This window comes from Ailuropoda melanoleuca, chromosome 2 (assembly GCF_002007445.2).
Source record: "Ailuropoda melanoleuca isolate Jingjing chromosome 2, ASM200744v2, whole genome shotgun sequence".
NCBI lineage: Eukaryota > Metazoa > Chordata > Mammalia > Carnivora > Ursidae > Ailuropoda > Ailuropoda melanoleuca.
In genome coordinates, this window is record NC_048219.1 from 62,977,429 (window position 1) to 63,000,445 (window position 23,017).

At 35.7% G+C, this 23,017-nt stretch overlaps 1 protein-coding gene across 3 annotated transcripts in view; it reads left to right on the forward strand.

The window, feature by feature from the left end:
• Positions 1-23,017, forward strand: part of MTF2 (metal response element binding transcription factor 2) — a 59,360-nt gene that overhangs the window by 18,485 nt on the left and 17,858 nt on the right. The window contains exons 2-9 of one of the 3 annotated variants that reach the window (XM_034653922.1): positions 13,830-13,846; positions 13,927-14,028; positions 14,152-14,233; positions 18,076-18,171; positions 18,408-18,508; positions 18,900-19,048; positions 21,577-21,672; positions 22,796-22,864. In XM_034653922.1, coding sequence (XP_034509813.1) covers positions 18,096-18,171; positions 18,408-18,508; positions 18,900-19,048; positions 21,577-21,672; positions 22,796-22,864 — 491 coding nt within the window. In that variant the 5' untranslated portion in view covers positions 13,830-13,846; positions 13,927-14,028; positions 14,152-14,233; positions 18,076-18,095. Of the gene's footprint in view, positions 1-13,829; positions 14,029-14,151; positions 14,238-18,075; positions 18,172-18,407; positions 18,509-18,899; positions 19,049-21,576; positions 21,673-22,795; positions 22,865-23,017 lie in introns of those variants that run through there. The other 2 variants (XM_011223310.3, XM_034653923.1) reach the window with 2 other exon arrangements.

The window sequence follows — 23,017 nt, forward strand, 5'->3', positions numbered from 1 at the left end:
GTATTTTTCTTTCACCCATTTAACCCATTCCCGTTCCTCACCTCTGGCAACCACCCATCTGTTTTCTCTATGAGCTTTGGTTTTTTTATTGTTATAGTTTTATTAGATTCCACATATAAAGTGAGACTATACGGTATTTGTCTTTTTCTATCTGATTTATTTCATCTAGTGTAATGCCCTCAAAGTCCATTCATATTGTCAGAGATGGCAAGATTTCATTCTTTTTTATGGCTAAATAATATTCGATTGTGTGTAGTGTATATACACATATATATATATACACTACACACATATATGTATATATACACTACACGCACACATACACACTAAATTGTCTTCATCCATTTATCCATTGATGGACACCTAGTTTGATTCCGTATCTTGGTTATTGTAAATAATGCTGCAATGAACATGAGGATGTATATATCTTTATTTAGTGTTTTTGTTTTCTTTGGATAAATATTCAGAAGTGGAATTGCTGGATTGTATGGTAGCTCTATTTTTAATTTTTTGAGGACCCTCCGTACTGTTTTCCATAGTGGCTGCACTAATTTAAGTTCCTAGCAACAGTGCACAAAAGATCCCTTTTCTGTACATCCTTGCCATTGCTTGTTATTTCTTGTCTTTTTGATAGTAGCCATTTTATTTTTTATTTTATTTTATTTTTTTAGATTTTTTTTTTTTTTTAATTTGAAAGAGATAGAGACAGCCAGTGAGAGAGGGAACACAAGCAGGAGTGGGAGAGGAAGAAGCAGGCTCATAGCAGAAGAGCCTGATGTGGGGCTCGATCCCAGAACGCCGGGATCACGCCCTGAGCCGAAGGCAGACAGCCACCCAGGTGCCCCAATAATAGCCATTTTAACGGGTATAAGGTGATATCTCATTGTGGTTTTGATTTGCATTTCTGTGATTATTAGTGATGTTGAACATCTTTTTATATACCTGTTGGCCATCTGTATATCTTTGGAGAAATGTCAGTTCAGATCCTCTGCTCATTTCTTTTTCTTTCTTTCTTTCTTTTTTTTTTTTTTTTAAAGATTTTATTTATTTATTTGGCAGAGAGAGACAGCCAGTAAGAGAGGGAACACAAGCAGCGGGAGTGGGAGAGGAAGAAGCAGGCTCCTAGCGGATGAGCCTGATGTGTGGGGCTCGATCCCAGAACGCTGGGATCACGCCCTGAGCCGAAGGCAGACACTTAACGACTGCGCCACCCAGGCGCCCCCCTCTGCTCATTTAATCAGATTTTGTTGTTATTGAGTTGTATGAGTTTTTAACATTTTTTAAAAAGATTTTATTTGAGAGAGAGCAGAGCCAAGAGAGAGGATAAGCAGGGGAAAGGGGCAGAGGGACAGGGAGAAGCAGGCTCCCCGCTGAGCAGAGAGCTGACCTGCAGCTTAGTCTATCTCAGGATCCCAGGATGACCTGAGCTGAAGGCAGACACAACCTACTGAGCCACCTAGGCGCCCCCATATTTTGGTTATTAACCCCTTATCAAATACATGATTTCAAAATATTTTCTCCCATTCGGTAGGTTGCCTTTTCATTTTGTTGATGGTTTCCTTTGCTGGGCAGAAGCTTAGTTTTGATTTAGTTCCATTTGTTTATTTTTGCTTTTGTTGCCTTTGCTTTTAGTGTCAGATCCGAAAAAAATCATCGTCAGGAGTGATATCAAGGAGCTTACTGCCTCTGGTTTCTTCTAGAAGTTTTGTGGTTTCAGGTGTTATGTTCATATTTTTAATCCATTTTTAAGTTAATTTTTGTGAATGGTATAAGATAGTGGTCCAAATCCATTCTTTTTCATGTGGCTGTCCAGTTTATCCAGTCCCATTTATTGAAGAGACTGTCTTTCCCCCATGATGTAGTCTTGGTTCCTTTGTCTTAAATTAGTTGACCAAATATGCGTGGATTTATTTCTGAGCTCTGTTCTGTTCCATTGACGAATGTGTCTCTTTTTATGCCAGTACCATACTGTTTTGATTACTGTAGTTTTGTAATACAGTTTGAAATCAGGAAGTGTAATGTCTCCAACTTGGTTCTTCTTTTTCTCAAGATTGCTTTGGCTATTCTGGCTTTTTGTGGTTCCAAACAAGTTTTAGGATTATTCTTTTTCTGTGAAGAATACCATTGGAATTCTGATAGGGGTTGTATTGAATGTGTATGTAGATTGCTTTGGTTAGTATGGACATTTTAACAGTATTCTTCCAGTCCATGTGTATGAACTATATTTATTTGTGTGTGTTCTTCACTTGCCTTCATCGATGCCTTACAGTTTTTAGTGTACAGATATTTCACCTCTTCGGTTAAATTTATTCCTAGGAATTTTTTTTTTTTAAGTGCCATTGTAAATGGAATTAATTTTGCTTTCTGATAGTTTGTAATTAGTGTATAGAAATACAACAGATTTTCATATATTAACTTTGTATCCTGCACCTTTACTGAATTCATTTATTAGTCCTAACAGTTTTTTGGTGTAGTCTTAGGGATTTTCTATTATAATATCATGTCATCTGCAAATAGTGACGGGTTTACTTCTTCCTAATTTGGATGATGGCATTTCTTTCTTTGGCCTAATTGTTGCTGCTGTTGCTTGCAATACTGTGTTGAAGAAGATAGGTGAAAGAGGGCATCCTTGTCTTGTTCCTGATCTTAGAGGAAAAGTTTTCAGCTTTTCACTGCTGAGTATGATGTTAGCTGTGGGTTTGTCCTATATGGTCTTTATTATGTTGAGGTGTGTTCCCTCTATACCCACTTTGTGAGAGTTTTATTATAAATGAATTTTGACTTTTGTCAAATGCTTTTTCTCCATCTGTTGTGGTGATTATATGAGTTTTGTCCTCTTTTTGTTAATATGGTGTATCACATTGATTTTTGTGGATGTTGAAGCATCCTGTATCTGTGGAATAAATCCCACATAATCATGGTGTATGATTCTTTTAATGTATGATTGAATTCAGCTTACTAATATTTTGTTGATGATTTTTGCATCAGTATTCATCAAGAATATTACCCTGTAGTTTTCTTCTTTTGTGGCATCCTTGTCAGGTTTTAGTATCGGGGTAATACTGACCTTGTAAATGTGTTTGGAAGTGTTCTCTTTTTCATATTTTTTGGAAGAGCTTGAGAAGATTCTTCTTTGAATGCTTGGTAGGATTTACCACTGAAGATTTCTGGTTTTGGACTTTTGTTTTTTGGGAGTTTTTTGATTACTGATTTAATCTTCTTACTGGTAATTGGTATGTTTAGATTTTCTATTTCTTCATGATTCAGTTTTGGTAGGTTGTATGTTTCTAGGAATTTATTTCTTTAAGTTGTCCAGTTTATTGGTTTATAATTGTAGTAATCCTATGTATTTCTGTGGTATCAGTTTTAATGTCTCCTTTTTCATTTCTGATTTTATTTTATGGTTTTATGTTTTTTTTAATTGACCTGTAGTTGACACACAATATTACATTAGTTTTGGGTGTACAGCAGTGATTCCACAACTCTGTACATTATGCTGTGCTCACCACAAGTGTAGCTGTCACTGTACACTGCTAATACAATATCATGACTATATTCCCTATTCTGTACCTTTTATCTCTGTGACTTATTCATTTCTTTTTTTTTTTTTTTTTAAGATTTTTATTTATTTATTTGACAGAGATAGAGACAGCTAGCGAGAGAGGGAACACAAGCAGGGGGAGTGGGAGAGGAAGAAGCAGGCTCATAGTAGAGGAGCCTGATGTGGGGCTCGATCCCGTAACGTCGGGATCACGCCCTGAGCTGAAGGCAGACGCTTAACCGCTGCCACCCAGGCGCCCCATCATTTCTTAATAAATACATAAACTGAAGTGTCAGATTTATCATCATCAATTCTGAGTGTAAAATGGGATAAATAGGAATATCATCAAACTTCTTAGGGAAGATATTTTCAACATCAAATTCTGTATCCAGGAAACAGTCTGTTGTGAGTTTAGGATTGAAATAGGTTTAAATATATAAAGACTCAGAAAATGTACATGTAGAGGTCCCTGAGTGGCACAGTAGGTTAAGTGTACGACTGTTGATTTCGGCTCAGGTCACGAGCTCAGGGTTGTGGGATTGAGCCCCGTATTAGGCTACACACTCAGTGCGGAGTCTGCTTAAGACTGTCTCGCCTTTTCTCTCTGCACCCCACCCCCCTGTGCTTGCTCTCAGGTGCTCACTCTCTCTAAAATTAAATAAATCTTTAAAAAAATGTACATGTATACATCCTTTAATTTCAAGCCCTTGGTACAGCAAAAGAATATGTAATCAGGAAAATAGAGTGATAAGAGAAACTTTGACGATGAAAAGGCCTAGAAAGTAATCAGTGCAGAGTGGTGCAGAAACATGGAGAGTTATAGAAATAAGGGCTACCTGTGGAGGAAAGAAAGGTTTGAAATTATTCTTGACAATTTGAAGATTTTATTTATTTGAGAGAGAGAGAGGTTGAGCAGAGAAAGGGGCAGAGGGAGAGGGAGAAGCTGAGCAGGAAGCTTGACGCGGGGCTTGATCCCAGGACCCTGAGATCATGACCTGAGCCGAAGGCAGATGCTTAGCTGATTGAGTCACCCAGGTGCTCATATTCTTGACAGTTTGAAACAGAGGAAATAACACATTAGTAAGCAATTCCAGGAAAAATAAAAAGTGAATAAGAAAGGTTTAATGAGAGTGTGCCTTTTAGCTTTGCAGTGATTAATATTTACAGTTTTAATTAAAGCACATTATTGATTTAATGAAATTAGTTCAGTAAGATTGTAGAGGTTGGGAGTTGTTATGATTTTTATAAGTCACATGTGGAATAGATCAGTTAAAAAGAGAAATATAAGCACATGCACATTATTGAGAACTTTGGGGTTACCTCCCAGAATAAATAGCTGAAAGAGTTAAGAAAGCACCAACCTCTGGAGAGCAGTATTGGGATGTGGGAAGGGATGGATGGGCAGCTATTGCATTTTGTTTTAAACCTTTCTATCTACTTGAATTTTTAAAAGTATGCATTGTAATGTTTTTGTAATTTCTAAAACTAAGGATTAAAGTAAAGCCAGTCATTAAGCTGTCTGCTTTATGATTTCTGTTCTCTCAGTCTGACCCGGGTCCCCTTTGATGTTCTACTTTCAAGGAAACCTCAACCAGAAAGAATTCAGCCAGCCCCAAACTTCATTTTACTTATACCTTCTGCAAGAGATAAAAGAGAATTCTTTCCCCATAGCTTTGGTGCAGGCCCAAGCTTCAGTAGATTGCCTTCTGCTTATACCTGGGCCCTACTTAGGCCCTGCATGGTTCATGAATTTATGTCTTTGTGAAAAATTCTGCCAAAAGTGGCACTGTTGTTAGGTTACATTATATCATTCACATGTGATTCACCCACACATGTACTACTTTTCCAACAGAAGGGAAGAAATTGTGGGAAAGAGCCTGGGGAAAATGGCAGCTTTTGCTTTTTAAAAGATGTGATTGGTCGGGACATGTGGCAGATAAAAGATTAAGAGAGCAGCAGAATCGGTATTTTTTTCTCTTTCACAGCAGTACCTGTCATTTCCTGCGATTGCATACTCATTTGGCTTTTTGGATTGGGGTGAGTCAGAGTGAGAGGAGTGCTCCAGTGAGGGGTGGCAGTGCAAAGTGAGACTAGATTTTCCTTCCTTTACTTCCTTTGCTGCCAAGTGGAACTTCATGGGTTGAAGAATAGTAGCAGGGGTACTAGAGAAATGGTTGTGGTGGATCAATCATGGCTGATTGGGTTATCAGAGAAGAGGAGGGAAACTCAGAAGCAGAGGGATGAAAGTTCCTACTGGGGAGATGAGTCCTATGTTGGGGTAGTGGCATTTGGCTCTTTAGAGATTGCCTTTAATTAAATTACCAGTTACTACTGGTAGTTTACTGATTATTTATTGTGTTCCTAATACATTCTGGGCACTAGGCTAGGTTCTGGGGAAGGAGTGGTATAAACAAAATGGGACAATTATCTTCCCTCTCAGAATAAAAACTGTTTAGGGAGTGGGGAGTAGGTGAAGATAAGTAAGTAGGCAAATGGAACAGAGTGTGAGAAGTATATTGATGGGAAAACTAGCACATATGAAGAGAGCATCTAACCTGACCTTGGTGGGTGGGGTTGAATCAGGAAAAGAGCCTTAAGAAGGGGAAGGTCTAGCCGAGTCTTTCCTATCAAAATCTTGGGCCCTGAAGATAGGGACCTCTTATTCACCAGCCTAGAACAGATACTCGTTAAATATTTATTGAAGGAAAAATAATTAACCTGAAAGTTGAATTTCTTCATATTTCTTCTGCCATTTATTGAGAAATTAAACTCTATCAAGTCCTTAACCCACATTTTTTTTTTAAAGATTTTATTTATTTATTTGACAGAGATAGAGACAGCCAGCGAGACAGGGGAACACAAGCAGGGGGAGTGGGAGAGGAAGAAGCAGGCTCATAGCGGAAGAGCCTGATGTGGGGCTCGATCCCATAACGCCAGGATCACGCCCTGAGCCAAAGGCAGACGCTTAACCGCTGTGCCACCCAGGTGCCCCAACCCACATTTTTTAATATTGCCCTCATAGTAGTCCTTAGAGATTGTTGCAGACAGGTGAAATTAACTGCCTGTGGTCTCCCATGTAGTATTCAGATAGTTTTCTTGTTAGCTAGGGGAATAAATTGGGAAAGAAAAAAGACCACACTATTTGAATTATGCATCTAATTCCCAAGTTCTTTAATTAGGGTCTTATCTATTGTGGCAGTAGTAAGCCAAGAAAGTAGTAGCTTGAACTCCTGGTCTTCAATTTGGTTTCGAGGGAGGAAACTTTGTCCAGGCAATCCTCTCAAGATGGATATCAGTAGCAGTGAAGAAATGCCTCTCTAAATAGAATATTATAGATAGAATTTTTAAAAATTTTTTAGATGGAAATATTCTTTATGTGTGTGTTGTCAAATAGTAAAAGCAGATAGCAAGTAGTGATCATGATTGTGACCATTCTGGAAATATAACTTGATTCCTGCTACTTTGTTAATCTGTATTGTGTGGTATGAGGAGCCGATGTAGTCGAGTCAGATGTTAGTAATAGAAAAAGTATACTACATCATCACAAGTCTCTGGTCAGGACATGTCCAGTTTCCCCAATTCTCAGTCAGATCTCTACTCTCACTTACCAATTGTCTTATACCCACTTGAAAATATTTAATCTGTGTCCTTGTATATATCCTTGTAAAATATATGGTATTAAATATGTATGTTTTCAGTTTGCATAAATGATAGTTGTGCTATCAATTTTGTTCTGCTTTCAACAACACATTTGCAGGATCTTTCCTTGTGGTATGTATGCTCTGCTTCCAGGATCATAACAATATTCTTTGTGTGTGTGTGTGTGTGTGTGTAGAAAGCATCTTTTTAAAAATTCAATTAGCTAACATACAGTATATGATTAGTTTCAGATGTAAAGTTCAATAATTCATCAGTTGTCCTAATAATCTATATTTTCTAGTTATGTTTCAAGTTTTACATTTATTTTTATGTCTTTAATCCATCTATAATTCACCTTTTTGTGTATTGTGAATTAGGAGTACAGCTTCTCCTCTATTTAAGTGAATCATTTCCCCCAATACTATTTACTAAATAATATGTCCTTTTTTTTTTTTTTTAAGATTTTATTTATTTATTTATTTATTTGACAGAGAGCCAGCCAGCCAGAGAGGGAACACAAGCAGGGGGACTGGGAGAGGGAGAAGCAGGCTTCCCGCTGAGCAGGGAGCCCGATGTGGGGCTCGATCCCAGGACCCTGGGATCAATGACCTGAGCCAAAGGCAGACGCTTAATGACTGAGCCACCCAGGTGCCCCATAATATGTCCTTTCTGTACTGATTTGTGGTGTTACTTTAATCATATATCCACTTCCCTTAAATGAAACTGTTTTGGAGATACCTATTCTGTTGTAATAATCTTATTGTGGGTTCCTTACCTGTACAGAACAGTTTTTCTCTGGACTATGTCAGTATTTGGTAGGGTGAGTGTTCCCCTCTTTCTTTCTTCTTCCTTTTAGAAGTTGACTTAACTATCCTGTGGATTTTTATTTTATTTTAATTATTTTACACATTTTATAAAAAGTTTGACCTCAACAAATCCTGCTTCAATTAATTGGAACTGCACTAAATTTATACACTAATGATTATCTGCTAAATAGAATGAAATTTAACCTTAACTCCATTTGAGAGCAGCAACAATATTAAAGACACTCTTAACACCATGTAAAATGAAAACGTATGGACTGGAGATTTAATGGGTGTTGGGAAGAACGTGAGCACCTTACATAACCCAACAACAGATTGGGAATACACAGTTTAAGAAAAGGGCATGCAAACCAACTCTTTTATTTGTTTTGGGTTTCCTTTTAAATTTTCTCTGGTCTGACTTCTTAAATAGGCAAGGCAGCCTAGCCTGGATGCAAGATGAGAGAGGTACAGCTTTGTAGCTATGGACCAGAGTCAACTGAACACCCACAAGTACTGATCCCCCTATCAGAAAGTCTGTCATGGCACTTATATAGTGTGTGAGCTGGGAAAAATATTTCCAACATGTATAACAAAATGTTATCATTCATAATATATGAAGTGCTCTTAAGCCATTATGAAAAAGATGAACATTTCAGCTTAAAAAAAAGGCAGAGAATATCTGCTGTTTCCAGAAGACATACAAATTAACAAAGCTGTGGAAAAAATCCTTCTCTAATAATAATAGAACTGTAGATAGAAATATTGTGTGTGTGTATGTGTGTGTGGTCTGTCAAATAGCAAAAGGATAAATACGGTTGGTGAAGGAATGGGCCTTGAAGTGCCGATCTGGTAGTGTCAGGGAGACTCCTTTTTTGGAGATTTCATTTGACATTGTCAGTTAAAATATATACATAATACAGGTTGGGGATTGGGGTGTTTAAATGAAATAGTATTGGCCATGAGATGATAATTGAAACTGGATGGTGAATATCCAATGGTTTGTTATACTTGTTTAGTCTGCTTTTGCATGTTTGTAATTTTCTACAGCAAAAAGGAAAAATATGCATATTCTTTGTTATAGTAATTATTCTTTATGAATTTATCTCATGTAGTAGCAGGATTGCCTAAAAAAATACAATGTAAAAGGATGAGCTTTATATTGCTTGTAATAGTAAAATATAGTAAATGTTTCTCATTTGGGTAGTAGTTGGAAAGTAGCTTAGCATTTGAAGAAAACATTATCTTACATACTTTTATACTTATATAAATGGATATTACATTGTCCAAGATACATTATTGCGTGAGAAAAGTTATAGAACAGTATATATAATATTCCACTGTTTACATTAAAACATTTATATGAATTTTGTCTGTGTATGTGGTATGTACATAAGAAAAGTCAGAAGATTAACAGTTCTTTTGTGGGAGAAAGTAGCCTGGGGAATTTTCACTTTTCACTCTTTGTGTTATTTATTTTACCATCTATGTTTACCTTTAATCAGAGGGAAATAATAAATTCTAAAATTAGAAAAACTAACCTGGCTCCTAATAAAGGTCACATTCTAGAGAGGAGGGAAGTAATCAGTGACATTAATGGGGGAAATTACCTTGGGCGGGGATAAATGTACAGTGTTTATCTTGGTTATGTTTGAGTAATGCTATTATGGATCATTTGCTTTACTTTCTTGCTTTATGTTTTGTAAAGTTTCTTCAGGCAGAAAAGTTTAAAAGGAAATGCTGTTTATAAGTACCTGTTTATTAATGCAGTTTTATATATGATTTATGTTCTTCATGTTTATGTCAATAAGATTGGTGTGTATTTGTTGTATGTGAATTAGATTCTATAGCTTATTCAGAACAGAACTGAGATTATTTGTGCATGCAGTCGTTTTTAGAAGTAATTTATTCTTTAAATGTAGATTTTTATTGAATTGAGCTTGAACTTTATATAAATTCCATATAATCTTTCTCCGTTTTATGTATCATGCCTTATGCAGAGCATCGAGGATACAACTGTGAATAAAAGTAAGACAGACACATTCCCTGGTTTTGGTGGAGTGTTTGGGTGAGGGAATGATGATATGTGTTGCAGTAGACTGAAGAATAAATGGGGAAGACTATAGTAGAGAGAGTTAAGAGTGTATAAATTTCCTCCAAAGGTTAGGCTGTGAAGGGGAGGAAAGAAGGAGGAGGAGTGGTGGAAGGGAGCAGGGAGCACAAGGAATCAAGGAAATTTTAGTTTTCTCTTTTCCCTCAAAGATCCTTACATCATTTTAAGAGAGTACAATGGGAGACCATCGTGAAAAAGAGAATTTGGTGAATATATATATATATTTTTTAATTTAAAGATTTTATTTAATTGTTTGACAGAGAGACAGCCAGCGAGAGAGGGAACACAAGCAGGGGGAGTGGGAGAGGAAGAAGCAGGCTCCCAGTGGAGAAGCCTGATGCAGGGCTCCATCCCAGAACGCCGGGATCACGCCCTGAGCCAAAGGCAGAAGCTTAACGACTGAGCCACCCAGGCGCCCCCCAAAATATATATTTTTATATATACATAAAACCAATCTGGGAATGTTTGGAATATTGATTTTTGTACATTTACCAGTCTAGAGTTGGAAGATTCTAGGTCCCAGTAGCCACCTTGGCATTCTGTTGAAGTCATTTTTCATCTGTAATTAATTACATTACTCAGGCTTTGGTTAGTTTCTTTAACTAAGGAAAGCAAAATCCCTCAAGTGACCCCTGGATTTATAGTTTTCCAGAAAGTGCTTGCTGATAGAATCATTTTAATATTGTGATTTGAGGGCATTAAATTGTTCTCGTGTCTGGATAAAGAAGGTTCTCCTGGCATTGAGCACTCCTCTGTTGGTAAAATTAATGGTAGATTCATTCTCCATTTTTACTTCTCTCTAGCACTGATCTTGTCAGGCTTTTAACCCCTTATCATACTAAATGCCTTTCCTCACAGCTGTCTGTGGCAGGCATATTCCCTTTATTTAGATATATGGCAACATATATTCCTTTATTTAGAGCGTGGTTCTCACAGTGTGATCCACGGATCCTTGTAGGAGTCTGAAAGGTCAAAATTATTTTCATAATACTTAGATGTTATTTGCCTTTCTCATTGTATTGATATCTGTGCAGATGGCTTGAAAACAATGTTTGGTCAAACTGCTGTGCGCCTTAGCATGAAACAAGGCAGTATTCTTCATTGTTGAGCACTCAGTAAAAAAAAAAAACCCAAAAAAACAAAAACAAAAAAACCCCACCAAAATGCACGCACACACAGAAAACCCTATTTCACTTAAGGACATTCTTGATGAAACAATAAAAATTGCTTTTACTAAATTTTAACTTTGAGTTATATATTTTTTACAAATTTTATTTATCTGAGAGAGAGAACATGAGCAGGGGGAGGGGCAGAAGGAGTAGCAGCCTCCCTGCTGAGCAGGTAGCTGGATGTGGGATGCGATCCCAGGACCCCAAGATCAGGGCCTGAGCTGAAGGCAGATGCTTAACCGACTGAGCCACCTAGGCGCCCCTGAATTTTAGATTTTTAATGTCATGTTTGATGAAATAGGAAGTATAGATAGGACATTTATGTCATTGAGTTGTCAACTGAAGTAGCAGCTTTTTCATGGAATACCAATTTTACTTGAAACAGTGACTAACCTGGGTATTTGGCAGATATTTCCTTGAAGTGACATGCTTCACTTACATTTACTTTCTTATTTACCATTTTGGTGTTTTTCATTTGTTCCTATGGGTTGATGTAACTATCTGGTGTCTTTTCTTTACTTTAATACAGTTTTGTTCCCACTACCTCCTTTGTGCTGTTATTGTCAAATATGTTATAGGCCTTATAATTTAATTATACACATATTGTTCTATATATTTAAGTTAGAAGAAATATGCATTTATACTTTGTAATTACTTAGTTACCTTTACCAGTGTTGTTTTGTGTGTGTGTTGATTTGTATTTCTACTTTGGATTACTGGCTTTCAACCTTATTAAGAACTTCCTTTATTATTTCTTGTAAGGTGGCTGCGCTAGGAACAAATTCTCTCAGTTTTGTTTATCCTTGATTATCTTTATTTTGCTTTCATTTTTGAAAGGCAATTTTGCTGGATATAAGATTCTAGGTTGACAGTTTTTTTTCTTTCAGCACTTGGAATATAGGATCTCACTGCCTTCTGGCCTTCATTCTTTTTAATGAGAAGTTAATCTTATTGGGGTTTCCTTGTATGTGATGAGTTATTCTTCTTTCTCTCAGCATTTTTATTGTGGTAAATCTGGGTATAGATCACTTTGCCATTTGTCATACTTGGAATTTGTTGAGCTTCTTGGATGTGTAGATTAATGTTTTTCAGCAAATTTGGGAAGATATCAGTCATTATTCCTTTGGATATTTTTACAATATAGTATGTCTTTCATTACTGGAGGGGAGATGGTGAGGGGATGGGTTAAATAGATGATAGTTTTTAAGGAGGGCACTTGTTGTGAAGTGGTGTTGTATGTAAGTGATGATTCACTAAATTCTGCACCTGAAACTAATATTACACTGTATGTTAACTAACTAGAGTTTATTTTGACTAACTGGAATTTAAATAAAAATTTGAAAAAAAATGTAGTGTGTCTTTCAAGCTGAAACTCTATTACCCTTTAAACACTAACTCTGCATGCCGACCTCCTCCTGGCCCTAGGCAACCACCATTCTGCTCTCCTCTCTGTGAATTTGATACTCTAGTTACATCATATAAGTGGGATTATATAATATTTGTTCTTTTTTTCTGGCTTCTTTTGCTTTGCATAATGTCTTAGCACAAAGTTCATTCATGTTGAAGCTTATGACAGAATTTCCTAGAATTTTTGTATTCTTAGGTATTGAAATTAAGGAGTCCCAGTTCCCTAGGTATTGAAACATTTTTTTCCTTCCCCACTTGTTTTTTTTTTACTTAACTTTTATACTATCTACTTTTGAATTATTATCTAGTTTTATATATTGTATGTTTAATTAGTAAAGCATCTAAGTTAAGAAATGAAACCAAACAGACAGTGCTTTGTTACCTTTGAGAAAAAGTTGGTAGTAGTTATGCTGTGGTTATGCTATCCTGTTTATGGAATTACTAAGATACAAATTATAATGTAATTTTGAAATACATAATTTTGGAGTCTTTTGCTTAAAAATGTAAATGATGTTATACCTCTCATTTGAGTATGATTTGTGAAATTGGTGGTTCCTATTTTTTTTAAACTCCTGGTCTTTATATTTGAGGGACTTGGGACACATTCCCATCAATAAACAAGACTTAATTCAATAGTGGTTCTCTGTAAGGAGGTCATGACTCCTCTTCCAATAAGTTGAATATACCCAACTACCCCAAAGTCACTGGTTAGTGTGTTTTTACTACTTGTGGCATAATCATTTTTATTCTTTTTTTTTATGCATATGAAATTGTGCCATGTAACTTCTTTTAGTTTATCTAAACACATTCATGAGATTTAAGGCATCCTTTGCTCATGACCATGGCTTACCCACTTCATCTTAGAACTATTATTTTGAGAATAGCTGCCCTGAATATGTGTGATCTTAGAGTGATTGATGAATCCTTGTCTCAGTAAGGGTAGGCACTGAATGAATTTTGAGAACAGCTATCATTTTCTTTTAAAGTTATTTGTTCCTGGAGAGTATTTGTGATTTGAGGTATCTACTATATTTTCCCCCAATTTAAGGTTTTTAATAAATAAAAAATTTTGATTAATATATAAAATATATCATTGGTATATAAATAAGCTCTACAAGTAAGTTAATCTTATATATTGTCTTTTATTTCCTAAACAGAGACTCTACAGGGGCAGGTAATTCACTGGTCCACAAGCGGTCTCCTTTACGTCGAAACCAAAAGACCCCAACATCCTTGACCAAGCTGTCTTTACAGGATGGACATAAAGTCAAAAAACCAGCATGTAAATTTGAAGAGGGTCAGGATGTCCTAGCTAGATGGTCAGATGGCTTGTTTTATCTTGGAACTATCAAAAAGGCAAGTTACCTTTATATTTTTTTGCTGTTTTTTGCAGTAAACTTTTAATGATTTTGAATTTAAATTTCATTTCATGTTTTTGACTTACAAAGAAATCACCATAAATATTCCTCTGTATTTCAGATAAACATATTGAAACAGAGCTGCTTCATCATATTTGAAGACAGTTCTAAATCCTGGGTGCTCTGGAAGGACATTCAAACAGGCAGGTGCTACTATTTCTCTTGAACATGATTTACACTAAAATTTGATTTTCTTTAGCCTATCATTTTGTAGTGTTTTTTTTGTTGAGTACAATATCTTGAGGTAACTCAGAATCACTTTTGAGGAAATGCATTCTTCTTCGTCCTCAAGGAGTTATAATCTATGTCATAGACCCTGGAAGAACAGGAATTATTCTTGTTACAGTAGAGATAAAGAACAGATCCATCAGTGATGCACGTCTATGAACTATTGTTAGGGCCCATCTAATAACTTTGAAAAAAAATTTTTAGACACTAATATGAGTAACACTTTGGGCTTCAACTTAACTGTTACTTGCTTATATTGGTAAAAGTAATGTAGAGAGCTAGTATTTATTGAGAACATAATATTTGCCAGATGTTTTGGGGGAAATTAGGACCTATTAAACAGGCTTAGAGTACTAGAAGTATTCATTAATAAGAATGATTTGAAATGACCATTTAATTAGGGGTTTTAATATTTAGATGGGAAAATGAGGCTATATTTGTGTGCAGGTAAAAGTGAATACAGGTATGCCTTGGTTTGCTTATAGGTATGTTTTTTGTAATGCTTTCTATTTTATTATTGTAATATTTCTGTAATAGTTGTACGCCCTTTGAATCTTCTAAATAAAGGTGTTGTTCTAGGTATTTCTCATGAAAAGTGATTTATAAATTACAAATATTAAAAATCTGAGGCTTTTGGCTGCACACCAAAGCTCTACTTTTTTTTTTTAATTGAGTTAATAGGCCTGCACTAAGACCCGTGTTTCATATCTCATAGAAAGGAGATGTAAATTTTCTTTCCCTAAAGAGTGGATACCTTTCTAAAGTATTTAGTGATTGGGTTTTTAATTTGAATCCCAAGTGGAACTCTATGATATGTTACTACTGTGTTCTATTTCTTGATTTCATTCTTAATTTTTTTAAAGAATAAGAAAGTTTTGGTAAAATAATTAGAATGTTCTAATTACTTTGTACACAGTTGGTACTTGGGGCTTAGGTGGGGAACTCAGTAGCTCTTACTCTAGTAAAATGTCTTTCAAGAGAAACTTTTTATAGTTCTTGGGACTGATCAGTTTAAAGTTCTGAAATTTTGTTTTGAATCTGAAATTGAGGAGTCAATGAGAAAAGGGATAGAAGGATAGGAGATCTCCAACAGTAGTTATATTGAGCAGATCTTGTTACCCCACGTATAGAATTATCTTTTCTTTCTTAGTTTGTAAACATGGGTCTTTGTCTTAGGACTGAAACATGTTATACTGCTTCTGTTCCCCTATGAGTTACGAGTCCCTTTCAACTTTTCAGGTTCTTACAGGTTAAATATAGATCTATTTGTTTTTCTGTCTCCTTCCCTCCTTCTTCCCTCTAAACATTCCTTCCTTCCTTCCAGACAGGAAGAAGAAAGCCAGTAGTACATACAGAAAATTGTGAAAGTGAAGGGTACTGTCCAACATGTGTTCCACTCAGTATATCAGTTCAGTGGTCCGTGATTGTTTTTGTCACTGACTTTTTTTTATTATCATTAGAACTGAAATAAAAAAGAATTGCTTCTTGGCTATTTAACTCTTTTTTTTTTTAAAGATTTATTTATTTATTTGAGAAAGAGGAGAGAGAGCGTGCACACGCATGGGGGGAAGGAGCAGAGGGTGAGGGAGACACTCAAGCAGGCTCTGCCCTGAGCCCAGAGCCCGATGCAGAGCTCAATCCTACGATCCTGAGATCATGACCTGAGCCGAAACCAAGAGTCCGATGCTTAACTGACTGCACCACCCAGGCACCCCTACTTAACTCTTTATAGCACCTAGAAAATAGCGCACATGTAATTGGAGTTGCTGTAGAATGAGGAAGTGAAACCGAGTATTGCATTATGGCAGATTTCAATGTGGAGAGTAGTAATTTTCTTCCTATAAGAAACCTGCTAGTAATAGATATATATCATAATAACTTAATAAATTGGACTAGTTTCATCTGTCTAATAAGATTATTTTTTTAAAGATTTTATTTATTTGTCAGAGAGAGAGAGAGAGCACAAAGCAGGGGGGGGTGGCAGGCAGAGGGAGAAACAGGCTCCCCTCTGAGAAAGGAGAGGGATGTGAGACTTGATCCCAGGACCTTGGAATCATTACCTGAGCCAAAGGCAGACGCTTAACCGACTGAGCCACCCAGGCATCCCTAATAAGATTATTTTTAAAAGTTTATGTAAATAAGGAAAAATGTAGAGGGAGTCATGTTAGTATGTTTCTGTGAAGGTAGTTTTTATTTTGGATATTAACAGTTGAATTAATGTTTTATATTCTTTAATCAATACTGCATACTCAGTTTGAGTGGTTTATTCAAGAGAAATCATTCAAAAGTACAAGTGCTAGGTGGAAAATAGTTACTGTAGTTTTATTTTAACAACAGCAAAAAATGTGATATATATAAGATAAAACCTGGGGCCATAGGTCCTTTTTCAGGGAATTGCTGATTTGGACTGAGAGGTGCCAGCCTCAATCTGGTTGCTCTCCTGACCGGAGCCATAAACTCAGAAGCTATGGAGGCCATTTCCTTCCAAGTGTACAAGGAAGTAAAGTCTGGGAGAGGTAGGGAGAGAGGACAAGAGACCAAAATAAACAAGGAAAAATGCAAAAAATGAACAAACAAAAAACTTGGTAACTTACTATCTAAGAGTAGAGGTGTAATAAAGTAAATTTGGTTATTTCTACTGGATAGAATATTATGCAGCTGTTAGAAATTATAATTTAGAAAATAGCAGTGTGGGCAATACTTTTGATAGAAAAAAATACTACAAAATATTGATGAAAGGAAGGATGTCAGAGTGGAGAGAATATGGACTCTGGCATATCTGGATTTGAATCCTAGCCTTGATACTTTCTGAGGGTCCCTGAGTTAGTTACTTTATCTTTCTGAGCCTCAATTCCTCTCTATAATAATAAGATACTTATGTAATAAGTTGTAGAATTAAACAAAATAATATATGCCAAGAGCCTAACAATACTTGGCTGATAGCACAGAATGGTGCATTTTTATTATTGTTGGCAAATGAATATACCATGTAGTGTATGAAATTGAGGAGAAGAGAATATTGGGAATAATGATGTTAGAGTGTTAAAATCATATTCTAAATTTTATGGAAGAAAATTGTTTTTAGAGTAAAAATGCCTAAAGAAATAATTTACCTATAAAGGTAAGAATATAATTAATAACTGTGGAACACCTTAACTTTTTTTGCACTGAGGTTTTGTTAGGATACTTTTTTGGACACCGTATTTCCAGATTTCTGAAGCTGGAGATTAAGTAATTGGGGTTCACCTTCTTTCATAAGTCAGTAAGTAAAAAGAAATGTACTGAATCCAGAGAGAAAGAAGTCATCGATATATCTTCTTTGCCCTTTTACTTTAGTCTCATAATGGTAGACAGTATAGGGTGAGTGAATACGTGTATATAGGTAGATGTGTATTCTGAAGAGTTGTTCTGAATGTTCACAAAACATCGCATTTCCTTGCCCTTCATGGGAGTAGGAATGTTAGAAGCGAATAATAAAGGATCTTGCCTGAGAGCAGTTTAAATTATGCTCTCTGCTGTAAAAACAGGTTAAATTATCAATGTAGGTAGTTAGGTATCTTAAGTTAAAGGTGGGAAGGACACAGGGAACATAGAGATAGCATTTTGTGGATAGTCCTTTGCCTTGAGAAGAAATCATTATGATTCAGTGAATAAACATTGCCAATATGGGCAGCCCACTGAGTCAAATAAGTAGTTTTGGTATATGAAATACTTCTTTGTTATGGCTGTCTTTTAATGTGTATTTTAAACATTTTAGGAGCCACTGGAAGTGGGGAAATGGTCTGTACAATATGTCAAGAAGAGTATTCAGAAGCTCCCAATGAAATGGTTATATGTGATAAGTGTGGCCAAGGTAAACATTGATTTCTTTTAACCTTGTGGGAAAGTTTTATTACATACTTAATGCTCCTGTTGAAGATTAATGATTAAAAATACTTTGCATTGGTAACTTGAAGCTGTTGTCATAAATTTATTCATCAACTGTAAATATATTAATGTAGGAGAAGAGTACTAAAATGCCTTCTTGAAATTGTGTTGCAGTATTTATTAATAAAATAGAATTTGCTTTATGCTTTTTTTGATATTAAGGATATCATCAGTTGTGTCACACACCTCATATTGATTCCAGTGTGATTGATTCAGATGAAAAATGGCTCTGTCGACAGTGTGTTTTTGCAACAACAACAAAGGTATCTTTTAAGTGTTTTGGGCTAAAGCCCTAAATGGAATTTGTAAGGCGCTCTCAACGTAATGATTGTGTACGTTGAAAGTTTATGTGACTGAAATGAGCAATCAGTGCTGGGTAGAAAGAGGTGAGGCTTATTGTTTGATTAATGATGCTTAAGTGACTTGCAGCTATCCTTGCACTTATTTTCTGATAGTGAGTGGTCTTGGAATTGGGGCAATAATTTGAAAGACAACAAAATAAATAAAGATTATTATTAGTCAAACAGTTTGTGATATGGTAAGAAATTTAGAATGGAAATTTCTTATGAAGTTTCAGAAGCATTTTTATGTTAAAGAATTGTATTTAAAATTTTATCCTTCATTCGTTTAAATAACTTTTTCCCTCTAATATAGAGGGGTGGTGCGCTTAAGAAAGGACCAAATGCCAAAGCATTGCAAGTCATGAAGCAGACATTACCCTATAGTGTGGCAGACCTTGAATGGGATGCAGGTCATAAAACCAATGTCCAGCAATGTTATTGCTATTGTGGAGGCCCTGGAGAGTAAGTAAATAGTTATTTCATGCCCTTTAAGTGATTTTTGTTTACATTATCTTCTTTATTTTTATTATCGCTTGTGATGTGGGAATGATAATGATAGTGAATTGTAAACGCTTGAAAAGGTCAATAAAGAAAATTAGGGGAGAAAATTTGAGGCCGTAATTATATTCATCTGTATCATTAGATGTTAGCTAAATAAGTGAATTAGAGTTCTAACAAAGAATGTTTAGAAATTTACCTTTAACTTCTGATCACTGGTCCTAGTTCTGCTCTTTTGAACTAAACAGATATATCTTATCTCTCTTAGAAGGTAACTCTTAAAATAATTCAATCCAACAATCCTATTTCTCACTGCCATGACTCATACCAATAGTGTTTTTTTCCAGGTTGAAATCTCCATTACCATTAAACATACTTTGTGACATGACTTCTAACCTCTGTCTTTGTTGCTGTCCAGGTTTTGAAAGTTACTCTTGAAATATGGTGTTATGGTTAGAAAATGATTAGAAAATTAGAAAATTCCAGGAGTAGTCTCACGATATAATTGGGCTGTTATGTTTCTGTTGTTGCAAGGAAGGATTCTATTTATTACTTTTCTTGGGTTGTCCCCTTATGGTTTTTTTGCTCATTTTGGGTTTGTGGTGGTCAACTAATACGTCCAAATTTTTTTTTGTGTGTAAGTTCATATTTAGCCAAGTTGTACATCATGTATTTGTACTACATTTAAAAAAATGCTAGTGAATCATATTTCACTCTTTAAATTGGAATTATTGGTTTCTTGTGTCCTCCTTCCTCAGACTCCATGTTTCTCTCTCTCTCTTTTTTTTTTTTTAGAGGTTTTATTGATTTATTTGAGGTGGGGGGGACAAGCCATAGGAGAGGCAGAGAGAGAGAGGGAGAAGGAGACTCCCTACTGAGCAGGGAGCCCGACGTGGGGCTCAATCCCAGGAACCCAGGTTCATGACCTGAGCTGAAGGCAGATGCTTCACCAGCTGAGCCACCCAGGCGTCCCTCAGTGTTTCTCTTAAGACAAGGGTGCTATTTGTTTATTTTTTAAAGATTTTATTTATTTGAGAAAGAGAGAAAGAGCATGAGCCAGGGGGAGGTGCAAAGGGAGAGGGACAAGCAGACGTACTGCCAAGTGGGGAGCCAGCCTCGGAGCTCAGTCGGAGGACCTTGAGATCATGACCTGAGCCAAAGTCAGATGCTTCCCGACTGAGCTACCTAGGTGCCCCGACAGGGGTGCTGTTCAGGAGATGTTGGGATAGTCATTGTCATTAAATGTCATTAAATGACAGTCATTGGCATTAACATATTATTTGTTCAAATGCATGTACAGAAAATGTCTGTAAAGTTTACCGTGACTGGGACGTAAGTTGTTCAGTGATGAAACACAAATAAATGAATATATGGATAAATGAATTTTTAGTTCTTTATTCTGAATAATCTCTAATTAATGGAATTTTTTATTTGTGATTTAACATTTTTTATAACAATTCTTAGTTTTTGGTCACCTGCAGATTTAAGAAACATTTGTCTAGTTTCTTTAATCACTTACAAAAGAGATACAGTGAGTAAGCATAGAGAGTGATCTTTTCCTTACTCATTTATACTTAGCATTTGGTTTAAAGTTATTACTCAAAATAGGTGGAAACCATCATAGACATTTTATGAAGTAGATCATTCATTGTTCTTTAAGTGTTATGACCAGGAGAACTGTATTTGATGTTGTTAGCCACTCTAACTTTAGCAGAGGACCTAGCTAAGTACCCGGAACATAATTCGTATTTATTAGTCTTTTGTTGAATGAATAACCTTACTTAATATCAGTCTTCTTGTCTTTGCCTATATATGGCTTAATGGGGGACTGACTTTTTGAGCTAAATAATTATTGGAGGAAAAGGCATTATTTGGGTGGCAAATAAGGATATCAATATATCAAAACCATGTACTAGCTAAAAAGAGAGGATATCCTTAGGTAGAGATTCAATTTTAGCTTCTTCAGCTCTCTGAAAAAGAATAAAATCTGTTACAAAGCGTTTACATCTAATAAAATCTTTGATTAGATTTATAATTATGTTAACCAAATTTATATATGAAGTTGGTATTCTCCATTCCTTTTCATTATAATGGACAAGAATAATGGAAACACAGTGAAGATACAAAGCTGCCTGTGACTATTAGGGTATATTGGGCGAACAACTGTATGCATCAGTAACCTCTGAAACTATTCTCCTTTTGGGGGAGATTAGTAGAGAGTCGATGTGAAAAAAAATCCTAGGTTTGTTCTTTGACAGAGATTCTTAACTAGTCTAGGAACCAGGCTTTATAAGTTCTTGTGAATAAGAAAGAAGGGATGAGATCATCAGTAATCTTTTTGGGAAAGAAAAAATTTGATGTTAAATATAGCAGAAATGTCATAGTGTAATCATAACTGTATTTTGATAATGCCACTTGGTTTTGTTTTGCTTTTTTAAAAAAACCTTTACCTCCAAAGGTAGTAATTTTAATCTTAACTTTTTTTCTTATAGCTGGTATTTAAAGATGCTACAATGCTGCAAATGTAAGCAGTGGTTTCACGAGGCTTGTGTGCAATGCCTTCAAAAGCCAATGCTATTTGGAGACAGGTAAGAAGGGCACTTGAACTTTACCAATTGATATATATTTTTTTTTAGCTTTTATACTGTAGTTATGTTTGCAGTTTCAGATTTCTAAATGTAATTACAACAATGAATTGTGAAGGAGTCACCTTAGAGGGAAAATATCGAATGATAGACTTAAATTATGCATAATTTTTTTTTTTTTTTTAAAGATTTTATTTATTTATTTGACAGAGATAGAGACAGCCAGCGAGAGAGGGAACACAAGCAGGGGGAGTGGGAGAGGAAGAAGCAGGCTCATAGCAGAAGAGCCTGATGTGGGGCTCGATCCCATAACGCCGGGATCACGCCCTGAGCTGAAGGCAGACGCTTAACCGCTGTGCCACCCAGGCGCCCCTAAATTATGCATAATTTTAAAATACACATAACATTTGTGCTTTTATATGTTACTCCAGAACACTTTTAAGTATTTGATCAGTGATTATATTTGCTTCTATTGCCACATGATGCTCTAAACTATTGCCATTGGTACCTTCCTTTTAAGAACCTCAAAGGGATCCTGTGACAGAAAATTGGGAAAGGCCACAGAACCTTAATACAAAATTACACCTTCATTGATCTAAAGAATTTACAAAAGCAGACCTAATGGGCTTTCTGGATTAGGAGAATGTGAAATAGCAGAGAGCTCTAGGAAGAAAAGTGAAACAACACTGAACTTGGCATAAAAAAACCTGGGTTTAAATGTTGGGTTATGTTGCTTCTTGTCTTTCAGAATTTAGGAAGATCATTTTATCTCCTTTTATTTTACCAGATTGCTTAGAGCATTGAATATAACACTGTGCACGGGGGCTGCCATCACAATTCATGGTACACACAAGCCATTAGTAAACTATACCTGTGTATGAATATGTGTGAACTCTGAATGTCTAATGAGTAAAAAAAAATTGCCTTTGCTCCCCATCCATGAACTATTTCATTATTTGTTGTTACTGAAAAACTTTAAATCACAGTGTCATAATTCAAATTATATTTTGCTTTGTGTATCACTCATCTGTTGTAGGATATGTACTTGCTGAATATTAATTTTAATTGTTGAATAATTTATGTATACCTTTGATTACTCAATATGTAACTTTTCTTTTTTCTTTAGGTTTTATACATTTATTTGCTCTGTCTGCAGTTCTGGACCAGAATACCTCAAACGTCTACCATTACAGTGGTAAGTATGGACATTTCTGTTAAGGAGCAATAAAGGGCCATATTCTTAAACCTACAGGATGAAATGTTCTGTATATGTTAACTTGGTTTAAATAAAAGTTTGCTTTTCTTTATGCCTCACTTTATTTCTCCTGAAACCTGATGTCATTTCACT